The sequence below is a fragment of the Vombatus ursinus genome, unplaced genomic scaffold, assembly GCF_900497805.2.
Source record: "Vombatus ursinus unplaced genomic scaffold, bare-nosed wombat genome assembly UNPS02014935.1, whole genome shotgun sequence".
Taxonomy (NCBI): domain Eukaryota; kingdom Metazoa; phylum Chordata; class Mammalia; order Diprotodontia; family Vombatidae; genus Vombatus; species Vombatus ursinus.
The window spans coordinates 4,925,058-4,939,740 of record NW_020954713.1 but is presented as its reverse complement, the minus strand read 5'-3'; the positions used below and the strand labels follow the sequence as shown (position 1 = coordinate 4,939,740).

The window sequence follows — 14,683 nt, the reverse complement described above, 5'->3', positions numbered from 1 at the left end:
TGGGATTAGAGTTCTTGTCCAAATTCCTAAAATGAGTGAGTAGTGTCCTGGCTCCCCGCCCTCTATACTGCGCTGCCCCTACTCAGCATTTTTCGATGCTATGGGGGTTTCTGAAGAGTTTTCTTGCCCTCCTTTCCTTTTCTTTGGTCCTGAGTTGGACAGAGAGGCTGGAGAAGAGAGGGGAAGACCAGTGGGAGAGGTAAGGGAGATGACTGGAGTAGGGGCATTGGCTAGGGGTTACTTCAAAATTTCTCACTTCTTTTCTTATCTCCCACCATAGGTGTCCGGGAGTCTGTCTCCCCTACAGCCAAGCCAGAGGTCACTGAGACTGAGGATCACCCCTTTCTCCCAGAGCTCCCAGACAACCGCACCACTGTACCGTAAGCCACCAGTTCACCCTGAAGTGGGGGGAGTGGGAGCAGAGCTTCCTACCAGAGAGAGCTGCATCTGTCCCCAGCAAACCCTCAGAACCACAGCATCTCCTTAACCATCTCAGTATCTGAATGCAGATTCTCCACTCTGAGGAATGTTGGAAGGGAATGTTTTCCATCACATTGGTTGGTTCCGACCCCCCAGTCCACACCTGTACCCTTCTACTACTCCTACCCAATCAGAGGCGTAGAACCAGAGAATTCTCAGTTGGAAGGGACTTAAGGGGACATCTAGTCCAACTCCTACCCAAAAGGAATCCCCCACTATCAATCAACCAGTGAACAAGTATGTGCTAGGCATACAGTGACAAAAATGAAACAATCCCTACATGCAAGGAGCTTAGGTGGGGAGACAAGTACATAAAGAATAAATACATATACAGCATAAAGTGATTAAATATACACATACATACATACACACACACACACACACACACACACACACATATACACATACACACAATGCAGATAGACTATCAGACCTGGAATCAGGAAGACCTAAGTTCAAATCCAGCCTTAGATACTTACTAGCTTTTGACCCTGAGCAAGGCATTCTCAGCCTCAGTTTCCTTATCTGTAAAACGAAGGATAATAATAGCATCTACCTCCCAGGATGGTTATGAGGATCAAATGAGACAACATATATATATATATGTATAGTGCTTTGCAAACCTTAAAGTACTATAAAATGACTAGCATGGGAGGAGGGCATTAGCGTTTGGGAAGCTTCATGCAGAAGATGGTGCCTGAGCTGAGTGTTAAAGGAAGAGAGAAACTCTATGGAGGAGACCTCCAAGGAGGGGCAACCGACCACCCCAACAGGCAGCCTTTGGGACAGCACTAATCATCAGGAAGTCTTTCCTCATACTGAGCCTAAATTGGTCTCCTGGAAACTTCTATTCATCATTCCTTTTTCTGATCTCCTGAGCCAAACAGGACAAGTCAAATCCTTCTACATATCAACCTCTCAGATACTTTGAAGCCAGTAATTACATCTCCCTTACATCTTCCCCTTTCTGTCCTCAAAACCCCCAGTTCCTTCATATGACATAGATTCAATGCCCTTCACTTCTGAACACTTTCCCATTCATTGGTGTGTCCTTCTTAAACTATAGTGCCTGGAACAGAACGAGATTCCATATTCCAGTTGTATGCTATCCAGTACTGAGGACAGTGGGACAGTCACCTCCTCATTCCTGGAAGCTATGCATCTCCTTAATGAGCCCAAGAATAAAGTGGCTTTTTGGCCACCACATCACATTGCTGACTCACTGAGCTAGTAGTCTGCTAAAAAAAAAAAAAAATACAACTCAAGACTTTTGAAGACCAAATCCTGTCTGATCACACCTCCCCTGTACTTTGTGAGGTTGACTTTTTAAATTCAAGTCCAAGTCTTTCCATTTATTTTATTTGGATTTCATTTTATTAGATTTAACCCAGTGCTGTCCAGATCCTTTGGGATCCCAGCACTAGTATCCAACACATTGGCTGTCTGTCCCTCCCAGCTTTATGTCAGCTGCAGATTTGAGGAGCAGGCCCTTCTCTAGGTCAAGATTAAAAATACTTAATAGCACAGGGCCCAGTGCAGATCCTTGGGGAACTCCACTGGAGACTTCGACCACATTGACATTAAGCCATTAACTGCTCTTTGAGCCTAGCCATCTGAGCAGCTCTGAATCCTAACTGTATTACCTTCCGGTCCACAAGCTTGCCATGTTTTCCATAAAAATAGTAGGAGATCTGCTTACTATCTCCTTAATTATCCTGAGCATCAGTTCCTTATTGGCCACTTTGGTTTGGTCATTTCCAGTACCGAGGTCACTCTTCTTGGCAGAAAAAGCAAGCAAGATCAGAACTGAGCGGCTCAGCCTTCTCTCTCAATTCAGATATCATTGTGCCATCTAACCAAATAGTAGTGCCCTACCACTTTTTGGGGGGCAGCTAGGTGGTGTAGTGGATAGAGTGCCAGGCCTGGAGTCAGGAGGATCTGAGTTCAAATCCAGCCTCAGACACTAGCTATGTGACCCTGGGCAAGTTACTTAACCCTGTTTGCCTCAGTTTCTTCATCTGTAAAATGAGCTGGAGAAGGAAATGGCAAACCACTCCAGTCTCTTTGCCCAGAAAACTCCGAATGGGATCATGAAGAGTCAGACACAACTAAACAGCAACAAATCCCCTTTTTGGGGGCTCCCTATTTTCCCCAGCATAGCTTTAAATAAAAAAGCGACCCTCTTTCTTTAGCTGACAACTTTCCTTACCGTTTTATTCCATACTATTCCATACTGTTCATCCTCTCCTATCTGCTTGTTTCCATCTTCTGGATATCAGGAATGATTCTGTGAAAGCAGGATCTTTTGTAACCAAACCCCTTCTCTCCAGCACTCCATATGTGAGATGTATATATTCAATAACCCTTTTTTAAGCACCTGTTCCAAGGCACTATGCTAAGCACTGCGGATACAAAAGCAGGCAAAAGACAGTTCCTGCCCTCAAGGAGCTTGCAATCTAATGGGAGAGACAACACGCAAACAAAGCAAGCTATATTTCAGGAGAATTTGATCCTCACGATAATTAAAAGAAGGAAAGCATTGGAATTAAGAAAGATTGGGGGAGGCTTCCTGCAGAAGGTGGGCTTTATACATATTTTGTTGTTGTTTTTCAGTCATTAATCACTTGGGTCCAACTATTCATGACCCCATTTGGGGCTTTCTTGGCAAAGATACTAGAGTAGTTTGCCATTTCCTTCTCCAGCTCATTTGACAGATGAGGAAACTGAGGCAAACAGGGTTAAGTGACTTGCCCAGGATCACACAGCTACTGTCTGAGACTGGCTGGATTTGAACTCAGGAAGACGAGTTTCTGACTTCAGTAATACAGATATAGATAAATACACACAAAATATACACACATACATACATGCTTTTATTTCATAATCTACTTAACTCTGCAATCTGGCCAGGTTCCCCACCTCTGAATTAACCCTTCAGATACTTGAAGATTGCAATTAGGTCCCCTATGAGCCCTCTCTTCTCCAGGTTAAACAATGCGAAATCCTTCAACTGATTCTTGTACAACATGTATTCGAGGCCCTTTGCCATTCTACTTATTTTGCCCTTTTCTGGATGCTCTTCACCTTACCATGGCCTTCCTGAAATGCAGCTTCCAGGATTGAACCTAATACTCCTATTGGGGTCTGGCCGCAGGGGTGGGGAACCTGCGGCTTCAAGGTCACATGTGGTCCTCTAAGTCCTCAAGTGCAGCCCTTTGACTTGAATCCAAAGTTTCCGTCAAAGGGCTGCACTTGAGGACCTAAAGGGCCACATATAGCCTCAAGACCACAGGTTCCCCACCCCTGGCTAATGCAAAGGCTAGACAAACTAGAAGTCTCTTCTCCTGGATCCTCTGCCTCTTTCCAATCTAAGATGACACTGGCTTTTTTGACTTCCATATCAGACTATGGATTCATGTGGAGCTTGCAGTCCACTAAAACCCTCAGATCTTCTTCAGACTGTCTTAACTACTGCCTTAACCACTTCTTCTTGTATAGAATCATGGATTTAGAGTTGGCAGGGACCTCAGAGATACCTAATTCAATCATTTATAGTTTGAGTCATATATATTCAATCAATATATAGTTAGAGATACATAGTTCAATTCATTTACCAATGAAGAAACTGAGGCCCAGGAAGGATGTGCTTACCCAAGGTCACACAGCTAACAAGACAGAACTTTAAAAAAAAAACAAACATTTATTAAACTGAGGGCCAGGCATTATACTAAGCACTTTACAAATATGATCTTATTTGATCTTCCCAACAACCCTGGAAAGTAGGTGCTATTATTATCCCCATTTTATAGTTAAGGAAACTAAGGCAGGCAGTGGTTAAATGATTTGCCCAGGGTCCCACAGCTACTAGGTCTCTAAAGCAGGATTTGAACTCAGGTCTTCCTGACTCCAGACCCAGTACTTCATCCACTGCCTTACCTAGCTGCCTAAAACCCAGGTCTTATGACTCCAAAGCCATTGCTCTTCCACTGAACTGCTCGATATCCCTGTGAAGTTGACTTTTTGAAACCAAGCACCCAGGTATATATCTCTATTAAATTTCATAGATTCAGCCAAATTTTGTAGCCAGTCAGAGTATTTTTCAGATCCTGTTTCTGTCATCCGACATTTTAGCTACACCTCTCAAGTTTGTGTCATCTACGACTGTGAGGAGCAAGCAATGTCTTTATCAAATTGATTGACAAGACTCAGGCCTGAGCATAGATTCCTGGGGCACTCCACTGGAGACCTACTCCCAAATTGACATTCTATCATTAATGACTACAAGAATAGCAGGAGATCCTTTATCAAATGCTTAACTAAAAACCTAAGCTATATCTAAAGCATTCTCCTGATCTACCAGTTGAGCAGCTCTGTTAGGAAAGGAAATAAAGTTAGACTAACATAACCTGTGCTTGAAAAAGCCAGGCTAATCTGACTTTTTGTGATTGCTCATAGATATTCAGTAACCATCCCTTTAATAATATCTGTGTGCAAGAATTTTGCCAGATTAAAATCCAGCCCACTGGTCTATACTTTGTAGATCCCATTCCCATTTCCCCCCCTTTTTAAATTTAGACATTTACCCTGATTCAATTTTTGTCTCCTCTTTCATTCAATCAATAAACATGTATTAAGCACCTACCATGTGCCAGACCCTATGCTAAGCACTTCTCCATAGTTGGTTTTTTTTTTTAATCAATGAGTATAGTCTCAGAAAAGGCAGGTTCATGTTAATAATTGACTGAGCAGAAAATATTTAGGAAAGCAAATCAAACTTTTTGAACATTAACATCATGGAGCCCAGGGGCTAGGAGAAATTACCGTTGGGTCCCCTGCCACTTTGGATTGTCCCCTGTTGTTTTTTAAATTACTCACAGTTTTGGATTGTAATTAATTTTTATCAGGGTTGGACTAAATGATCCCTAAGTCTTATGATCCTATGAATTTTCCAGGTTTGGGGGGTAATCTGCTATTTTGAATTATCCAGAGTGGAGGGAGGGCAAGGGGACCGGTGTCTCTGAGAAAGACCTCATCTGACCAGACAGGGGCTGGGATCTCTCCACAGGCAAAGGAAGGATATACCCCATCGGTGCAATGCTAACTTTGATGCTGTGGCCCAGATCCGAGGGGAAGCCTTCTTCTTCAAAGGTAGCAGCAGGGAGAGTGGGTATCATTTGAAAGATGGGGAAAACTGAGGACCAAGGAGATTAGGAGTTGACACATGTATCCTCACCTCCATCAGAGCCCAGAATGGGGCTGGAAATGGCAGGGGTGAGGAGGGGAGTGGACCCTTGGGAGAAGGTTTTTCAGGGAGGCAGAGCAGTTGAATTAGTGAAGATGGATGGTGAGACATCACATGCATAAATGGACTCTTATGTATGTGTCTACATCAGTGCCTGTGTATTTCTGTGCCGGGGTCAGCTAGGTGTCATAATGGATAGTGCATGGGACTTGGAGCCAGGAAGACCTGAGTTTGAATCCTGCTTCAAACACATCCTAGCTATATAACCCTAATCAAGTCACTCCCTCTCTCTCAGCCTCAGTTTCCCCATCTGAAAAATGAGGATGATAATAGCACCTACCACACAGGGTTGTTGTATAAATCATATGAGATGTTAGTAAAATGCTTTGCAAACCTTGAAATACCATATGCGCTTTCTGTTATTATTATGTGGGGTACAATGAATATGTATGGTTATAAGAGTAAATTTTTCAGGATGTATGTATTTCTATGTCTATGTGTGTGCAGGCATGCTCACCCTCACTACCAGGAAACCATCAGACCCCTGTCTCTTCCTGTCCTTGGCCAACTCTGTCATTCTATTTCCACAGCATTTAGCAGTGCTTGGCACATAATAGTAGTCAAAAAATGCTTGTTGACTGATTGCTCAATGTTTCTGTACTCCTAATATACTTACCTCCAGTACCTTCCTCCTTTTCCAGGCAGCATGGTACAGTGGAGAGAGCACTGGATTAAGAGTCAGAAAGACCTTGGTTTGAATCCTGCCTTGGATGCTTACTAGCTGTGTGACTGGACAAGTGACTTAACCTCTCTGTGCCTCAGTTTCTTCATCTGTAAGACCAGTATAATAACGATCAAGTCAGTAAGCATTTATTAAGTGCCTACTATTCGACAGGCACTGTACTGAGTTCAGGGGAAACAAAGACAGTCTCTGCTCTGGAGGAGAGCACAGTCTGATGGGGGAGGTAACAAGTAGATGGCTATGTACAAACAAGATATGTGAGGATGAATGGGTGGTTATCCGTAAAGGGAAGACGCTTGAAGTAAAGAAGACCAGGAAAGGCTTCCTGTAGAAGGTGGGATTTTAGCTGGGACCGGAAGGAAGCCCAAAGATGGAGATGAGGATGCAGAGCATTCCAGAAATGAGGGACAACCAGTGACGATGCTAGAAGGGTCTGCAGAAATCATCTGCTCCTCCCAACCACCCACCCTCACCTTGTCGAAGAGGAACCTGAGTGTCAGAGAGGCAAGGTGCTATCTGGTATAATGGGAAATTCAGGTAGCCTTTGTCTACCAGCTTCCAGGACAGTCTGCTTCTTTCCTCAGGGGTTCAGTACCTGGCTCATCCATCCTCTTGTTCTCTTCCCTGGCTCCCGAACTCATAATAGAAGTCTTGAATATACATATTGATGCTCCTTCCAAGCATGCTTATGTGTCTCCAATTCATCTGTGTTGTCAGATCATTTCAGTCGTGTCTGACTCTCGTGACCTCATTTGGGGTTTTCTCGGCAAAGATACCAGAGTGGTGTGCCATTTCCTTCTCCGGCTCATTTGACAGATGAGGAAACTGAGGCAAACAGGGTTAAGTGACTTACCCAGAGTCACAAAGCTAGTAACTGTCTGATGCCAGATTTTAACTTGGGAAAATCAGTCTTCCAGACTTCAGGCTTGGCGCTCTATGCACTATGGCGCCCACCTAGCGGCCTAACACATTTCATTTGTACATAATTGTTTGCTGCTTGTCTGTCCCATCAGACGGTGAGCTCCTTAAAAGCAGGGACTGTTTTTGCCTTTTTTTTTTTTTGTATTTCTAGTACTTAACAGAGTCCTTGACACATGTTATTGAGTCATTTAAGTCATGTCCAACTCTTCCTAACCCTATTTAGGGTTTTCTTGACAGAGATGCTGGAGTGATTTGCCATTTCCTTCTCTAGCTCATTTGACAGATGAGGAAACTGAGGCGCACAGGGTTAAGTGACTAGCCCAGGGTCACACAGCTAATAATGTCTGAGGCCAGATTTGAATTCGGGAACTCAGGCCCAGTGCTCTATCTACTGTGCCAGCTGCTGTAAGGGTTTATATTAGAGGTTCTCTAGAAGTCTCATTATGAATTTTTCTAACTCATCTTGAGTATTCCAGATGAGTGGGAGGATAAGGGGGAGCAGAGAAGCCTGTGGGGAGCTATGCTCACCCACACCCATGTCCTTTCTCCTTTCCCAGGCAAGTATTTCTGGAGGCTGACCCGGGACAGGCACCTGGTTTCCCTACAGCCCGCCCAGATCCACCGCTTCTGGAGGGGTCTTCCACTCCACCTGGATAGTGTGGATGCTGTCTATGAGAGGACCAGTGACCACAAGATTGTCTTCTTTAAAGGTGAGAGGTTCCCACCCTGACCTAGAGAGGAGATCCGGGACAGGTCTGAAATTTTTATTTGTAAAGAAAAGTGCCCCAGAACAGGATTAACAAAGCATACCTGGTAGAATCTTTAGGGGACTTGCTTTAATAAATGAGAACAAATAGAGACAGCATAATGAATGCAGGACTGGCCTCAGAGTTTTGGAAAACCTGCTATATATGGGCTGTGTGACCCTGTATAATTCCTTTAGCCAGCAACTAAGACCATGTGTGCCAGTACAAAAAAAAATTATCAGCTTCATGGGCACAAGATGGAAAAGGTATGGCTAGACAGTAGCTCATCTGAAAAAGATCTGGAGGTTTTAGTGGACATCACACTCGAGACTAGTCAACTGTATGCTATCACAGCAAAAAAAAAAAAACCAAACAAACAAAAAAAAGAAACAACTAATATAATATTAGGCTGCACCGAGAAGTTATGGAGGAAGGAAACAAATATTTATTATGTGTCTACTATGTGCCAGGCATTGTGCCAAATATTTTACAAATACTATTTTATTTGATCCTCACAATGAGATAGATACAGTTATCATCACCCTTTTAGAGTTGAGGAAACTGAGGCTAAGTTAAGAAACTAAGGCTAAGAGGTTAAGTGACTTACCCAGGGTCCCCTAGCTAGTAAATGTCTGAGCCCATAATTCTATCCACTTAGCTGTCTAATGGGGAAATAGAGGAGGGGTGGGTTTAGAAGGGAAGATAATGAATTCCATTTTGCACAGGATGTTTTTGAGATGTCTATGAGATATCCAGCTGAGGATGCCCCAGTCTACAGTTAGAGATGTGAAACTATGGCTATGTAGCAAGGCTGATCTATAAATTTGTGAATCGTCTTTGTAAAGATGATCATTGGACCCATGGGAGCTGATTCAGTCACTGAGAAAGTATAGAGAGAAATGAGAAGAGGGCCCAAATTCATTCTTACTCTGCATCCATTCAATAAACATCTGTTAAGCACCCACTATATACTTCAGGGTCTGTGATGGATGCTGGGGCTACAGAGACAAAAATAATGCAGTCTCTGCCCTCAAGAAGCTTATATTCAACCAGGCGAAACAACATGGACTCATATAAGGAAATGCAAAATGTACACAAAATACAAAATTTCTTTGGGAAAGTGGCCACTAGCAACTGGAGGGTCAAGAAAGGCCTTGCATGAAAGGCAGTATTTGAGCTGAGTTTTGAAGAAACTGGTGATTCTAAAGGGCAGAAGGATGGAGGGAGATTATTCCAGACTTGGGGGACCACCTTTGCAAAGGCGTGGAGGTGGGAGAAGCATTCTATACAAGGAAGTGAAAATAGGCCAATTGGACTGGAACTGCTGTGTGTGTGTATGTGTGTGTGAGTGTACAGTAGGAAGGAAGGAAACAAGTGTTTGTTAAATGCCTACCATATTCTGGGCACTGTGCTAAACACTTTACAAATATCATTTCATTCATTCTTCACAGCAACCCTGGGACGTAGCTAGGTGGCGCCATAGTGCATAGAGCACTGCGTCTGGAGTCATGAAGACTTATCTTCCTGAGTTCAAATCCGGCCTCAGACACTTCCTAGCTGTGGGACCCTGGGCAAGTCACTTCACCCTGTTTGCTCAGTTTCCTCATCTGTTAAATAAACTGGAGAAGGAAATGGCAAGCCACTCCAGGATCTTTATCAAGAAAACTCCAAAATGGTGTCACAAAGAGTCAGATACAACTGAAACAACCAAACAACAACATCCCCATTTTACAGATGAGGAAACTGAGGTAGACAGAGGTTAAGTGACTGGCCCAGAGCTGGATTTGAACTTGGGGTACTGCTGACTCCAGCCCCAGCGTTTTATCCATTGCACCACCTAATTGAAAGGGAGCAATGTGAAATAAGCCTGGAAAGGTAGGTCAGACACAGACAGTATAGGGCTTTAAATGTCTAGCAGAGGATTTTGTAGTTTATACTAAAGGCAAAAGGGAGCCCCAGAGCTTCTTGAGAAGGAGAGTGACATGGTTAGACTTATGCTTTAGGAAAATCAACTTAATATCCGAGTGGAGGGTGGACTGGAGAAGGGAGAGGCCATTGGACGTGGCCATTTGGAGGTCATTGGTAACCTCACAAAGAGCACTTTCAGCTGAATGAAGACGTTGGAGGCCTAAGTGCAAGGGGGTTGAGGAATGAGTGAAAGGAGAACAGAGGCCAGGAGAGTCATTCCAGGAGCTTTCCTTGGTGGTGAAAGAAAAGGTCACGGAGTCTGAGAATCCAAGCTAGGAGAGACCTCAGAAGTCATCTGCGTCAGTGGCAACAAATTTAAATAGCAGCACGGGCCACTGATCCATGTAGAAGAATCCCTGCTGGCCGCATAGTTTAACTTAGTTTTAAAATATAATGTTATCAATGTTTTATTTTTATTTATTTTGTGAAATATTTCCCAATTACATTTTTTTGGGGGGTTAGGCAATGGGGTTAAGTGACTTGCCCAGAGTCACACAGCTATTAAGTGCCAAGTGTCTGAGGCCAGATTTGAACCCAGGTCCTCCTGACTCCAGGGCCAGTACTCTATCCACTGCGCCACCTAGTTGCCCCTCCCAATTACATTTTAAATTGGTTGGGGCTGAACTCGGGACTGTTGCGGCTGGAATGTGCACATTTGACACCTCTAATTTAGAGGTGAGGAAACTGAGGCCCAGAGAGGCAAGTGATTTGCCCAAGATCACAAAAGTTTGTTTACAAAGACAGGGGTGTGAATCAGACCTCTCTGACTCCAAGTCTAGTGTTCTTTCCGCTGGACCGCATGGGTTGAGAGCTTGAGAGGATGCGCTCCATCCATCTGTGAGGCAGCGCTGGTCTAGGACTCGTCCCTCCCATCCCCCAGCTACTACCTTTTGCCAACCTTACCCCTTCCTTCCCAAGCTCCCACCACTTTACAGCTGCCATTTTCTTGCTCCATGCCTGTTTCCTCTCCCCCCAGGAGACAGATACTGGGTCTTTAAAGACAATAACGTTGAGGAAGGATACCCTCGGCCTGTCTCCGACTTCAGCCTCCCGCCAGGTGGCATCGATGCTGCCTTCTCCTGGGCCCACAATGACAAGACTTATTTCTTTAAGGACCATCTATACTGGCGCTATGATGACCATGCTCGGAGGATGGACCCCGGGTACCCCGCAGAGAGCCCTCTGTGGAGGGGGATCCCCAGCATCCTGGATGATGCCATGCGCTGGTCTGATGGTGAGTCCCCTGCCAAGCCCAGGAAGCTTCCCAACAGCGTCTGGGACTTGTCCATCCAAGGGTCAGAAATGTTGCCCACCCACACCCCAAGTTCACCACCCCAAATCCTGTGTCTGTCCTTAGGCCGTGGTTACATCCACCGCACCCTTACAGGGCCCCATTGAATGGGTCTGGCTCAACATCACTTAGAACCAGAACCCAGAGGACCTGTTGTATCCCAAACACAAAAGTGACACAGTCCCTGCCGTCAAGGCGATTGCATTCTAATGAAGGAAACAATGTGTACAGTCAGAAGTGCTATATACAAAACACACATACAGTAGATGCAAAGTAACCTTAGAAGGGAGCAGCTATATACGCGTGCATACAACGGCACCCAGGTTCACTAGCTCTGGGGAGCTCACAGTCTGAGGAGAGACAGAAGTGGTCATGCTGAGACCGTAGCCCTGCCCTCAGGAAGCTCACAGTCATGGAAGGGGGAGACACAACTCATACACACAACATTTAGAGAAGAGTACAAGACAGTGTGGTATAATGGAAAAGTAATCAGAGGCAGAAAACCTGGAATCACAGACAAAGAAACCGGGTTCAAACCTTGATTGTGTTATTCTACTGCCTGGGTGACCTTGAGCGAGTCACTTTCCCTCTACACCTCAGTTTCTTCTGTGAAATGAGGGATTTTGGACTAGATGCTGCTGAGGTTCCTTCCAGCTCTAAATCTGTATATTGTGGATCCCATAAGAGTGAGGTGCAGAGAAGAAGGGAAGCTCCCCGGGGCCCCGGGAGACAGCTACCCATGGGGCAATTCTGTGAGATCGGATCCTCCCACCCTCAATGGTATCTAAAGCTCTTAGATATATGTACACGCTCAAACATGCGTGTATACATCATCAGAAATATATCTACATGTATACCTGGACATACAAACTATCTAGCTACAGAATTCTAGACAGATGTAGACATTATATACTACACACGCACGAACACAAAAACATCACTCCCTGATCAGAGAAGATTCCTTCTAACAACCTCAGCATTTAGCCAAAAATCCGTCCCATTCAACAGTCCTTTCTGCTGCCTAGTCTGAGTCTACCCTCCTGCAGAGTAGGTCCCTGGGCCAGGCCTCAGGAGGAGAGCAAGCTGTGGCCTGTAAGGGTGGGAATAGCAGGAGCAAAGTTTGATCTCAATCCCAACACCCTCCCCCCATGTATGGATGTCTTTGTCTTTGTCCCCAGGGGCCTCGTATTTCTTCAGGGGCAAAGACTACTGGAAAGTACTGGACAGTGAGCTGGAGGCCGCACCTGGCTACCCACAGTCCACTGCCAAGGACTGGTTGGTGTGTAGTGACATGCAGGCCGATGGCCCTGAGAATGAAGTCAGAGCTGAGGGAGCCAGGACTGGGGCCCGCTCGAGGCCCGGCCAACATGACGAGAGCCGCTCAGACGGTGGTTATGAGGTCTGCTCCTGCACATCCAATGCTTCCTCTTTGGGGCACATCTCCAAGCTGCTCGTGGCCCAGCTGGCAGTGGCCAGCCTCTGGACAGCAGCCCCGATGGCCACAGTGCTATGACACCACTGATGCTGGGCTGGGAGAGGGAAGAGCTGGGGTTGCTCCCCCCAGGGACCACTCACAGCCAACACCAAGGGCAGGGATCCCCCCCTCCCAGGGCTGGTGAGATATTCTCCAGGAGAACATGGTGCAGTTTGGAGTTGCAGTCAACTCTTTTCTTCTAACTCAGCCTTGAAGATAAGGATGAGGCCTCTATCAGCCCATGGTCCAAAGCTCTTTCATCCTGGCCTCACAGAAGCTGAAGGGCCCTGGAGCAGGTGGGGGTGGGGGTGGGTGGGAAACAGCAAACAACACAATTGTCTTCCACTGTCCTAGAGGGACTGGTCGGACTCTGGCCAGACAGTCAGTAAATCTTCAAGGCTGTTGGACACAGGAAGAGGCACAGGGTGAGGCCCCTAACTCACTCTTCCAAGCCCCAGGGCCCAGGAAGATGTCTCTACAAGGAAAACCAATCTCGCTTGACAGCCTTTGCCCTGTAACCCCATATCTGAAGCAAAGGCCCAGCTGTCTGGGCCCCTTCCTGGGAAGTGACCATCTCTGACCACTATTGTCCCTTCCCCCAAGGAAAGAGCCCACAGAGCAGGGGATCCCCAAAGCAAATATGCTCTATTTTCCCCTCAAGGAGGCTTCCCATTCTCATTTGAGTGTCAAGAAGCATCAGTAAGTCCATCCCATCTCCCCAAATGGCCATCTTTACCTCTTAGAACAGGGTACAAACACAGCTTGACATTTATTCAGAAACACCCGAGTCTTTGCAATCAAGGTGCCCCTTGGCTCCAAGACAACCCCATCCCTGGAATTTCCCCACCGCAGAGGCATGGGCTCCATGGTATAGAATACAGCCATTAAAAGACCCATCAAAGGACAGCTCAGCCCCACAGGAGACCAGGAGTTGTTAGGCCTCTGCTGACAATGGTTGGTCCAGTTCTGAGGCCCATTTCCCTGAGAAGGCAGGACACAAAGTACCCTGCAGTTGGCCATCTCTCTGCCTTCCACAGAAACTTCCCAGAGGGCTGGTCAGGGGTGAGTGGTTGGGGATCTTCAGGAGTTGAACATCTAGGGATGATCTCATTGTCTCTGTGCGTGGTATTGGAATCAAACACAATCTCTTCCTGCTTTGTATACAGCTCTGATGTCTGAGTTTTTTGCTGTATAGACTCATCCAGCTTCTTGATTTGTCAGCCCTGAGTGTGTCTGTGTTTCTGAACTCAGGTCTATCCTGGCTCCAAGTCCAGGGCCATAGTTTCTGCCCTGCCAAGCTGCCCATCACTAGGAAGCTGGTAACCTTGGGACAAGTTTCATCTCCAGTCGGAAGGTGGCAGTGGATTCTAGGGAGCATCTAACACTTACTGGGTGTGTTCATCTGGACAGATCACTTTTCTCTGGGCCTCAGTTCCCTTGTCTGTAAAATGAAGGGGCTGTACAAGATGATTTCTAAGGTCCGTGATCCACTGGTCCTCAAGGTGCAGTCTTTTTGGAGGGTCTGCAAGGTCAAAGCTATTTTTACAATAAATATTGAAATTTTAATTTCTAATACAATGAATATTGATAGATATAGCCCATATTAAAAAAAAAAAAGCTTTTGGGTAGAGGAGGATCCTCAATCACTTTTAAGACAATAAAGCCTAACTTTTTGAGACCAAAATGATTGAGAGCCAGTGTCCCCGCGCACCATTTTACAGAAGAGGGAGCCGAGACCTAGAGAGGATAAATGACAGCCAAGGTCAAAGAGCGTGTCAATTACAGAGCCAGGTGGAGAGCCTATATCCTCCGACTCAGC

The 14,683-nt window shown here is 45.6% G+C and overlaps 1 protein-coding gene across 1 annotated transcript in view; it reads left to right on the top strand.

The window, feature by feature from the left end:
• MMP17 (matrix metallopeptidase 17) overlaps positions 1-13,148 on the top strand; it is a 59,778-nt gene extending 46,630 nt beyond the window's left edge. The window contains exons 6-10 of the mRNA XM_027844186.1: positions 281-380; positions 5,546-5,628; positions 7,943-8,095; positions 11,076-11,333; positions 12,569-13,148. Of these exons, the coding sequence (XP_027699987.1) occupies positions 281-380; positions 5,546-5,628; positions 7,943-8,095; positions 11,076-11,333; positions 12,569-12,903 (929 nt within the window). The 3' untranslated portion in view covers positions 12,904-13,148. The remainder of the gene's footprint in view (positions 1-280; positions 381-5,545; positions 5,629-7,942; positions 8,096-11,075; positions 11,334-12,568) is intronic.
• Positions 13,149-14,683: the final 1,535 nt, after the last annotated feature.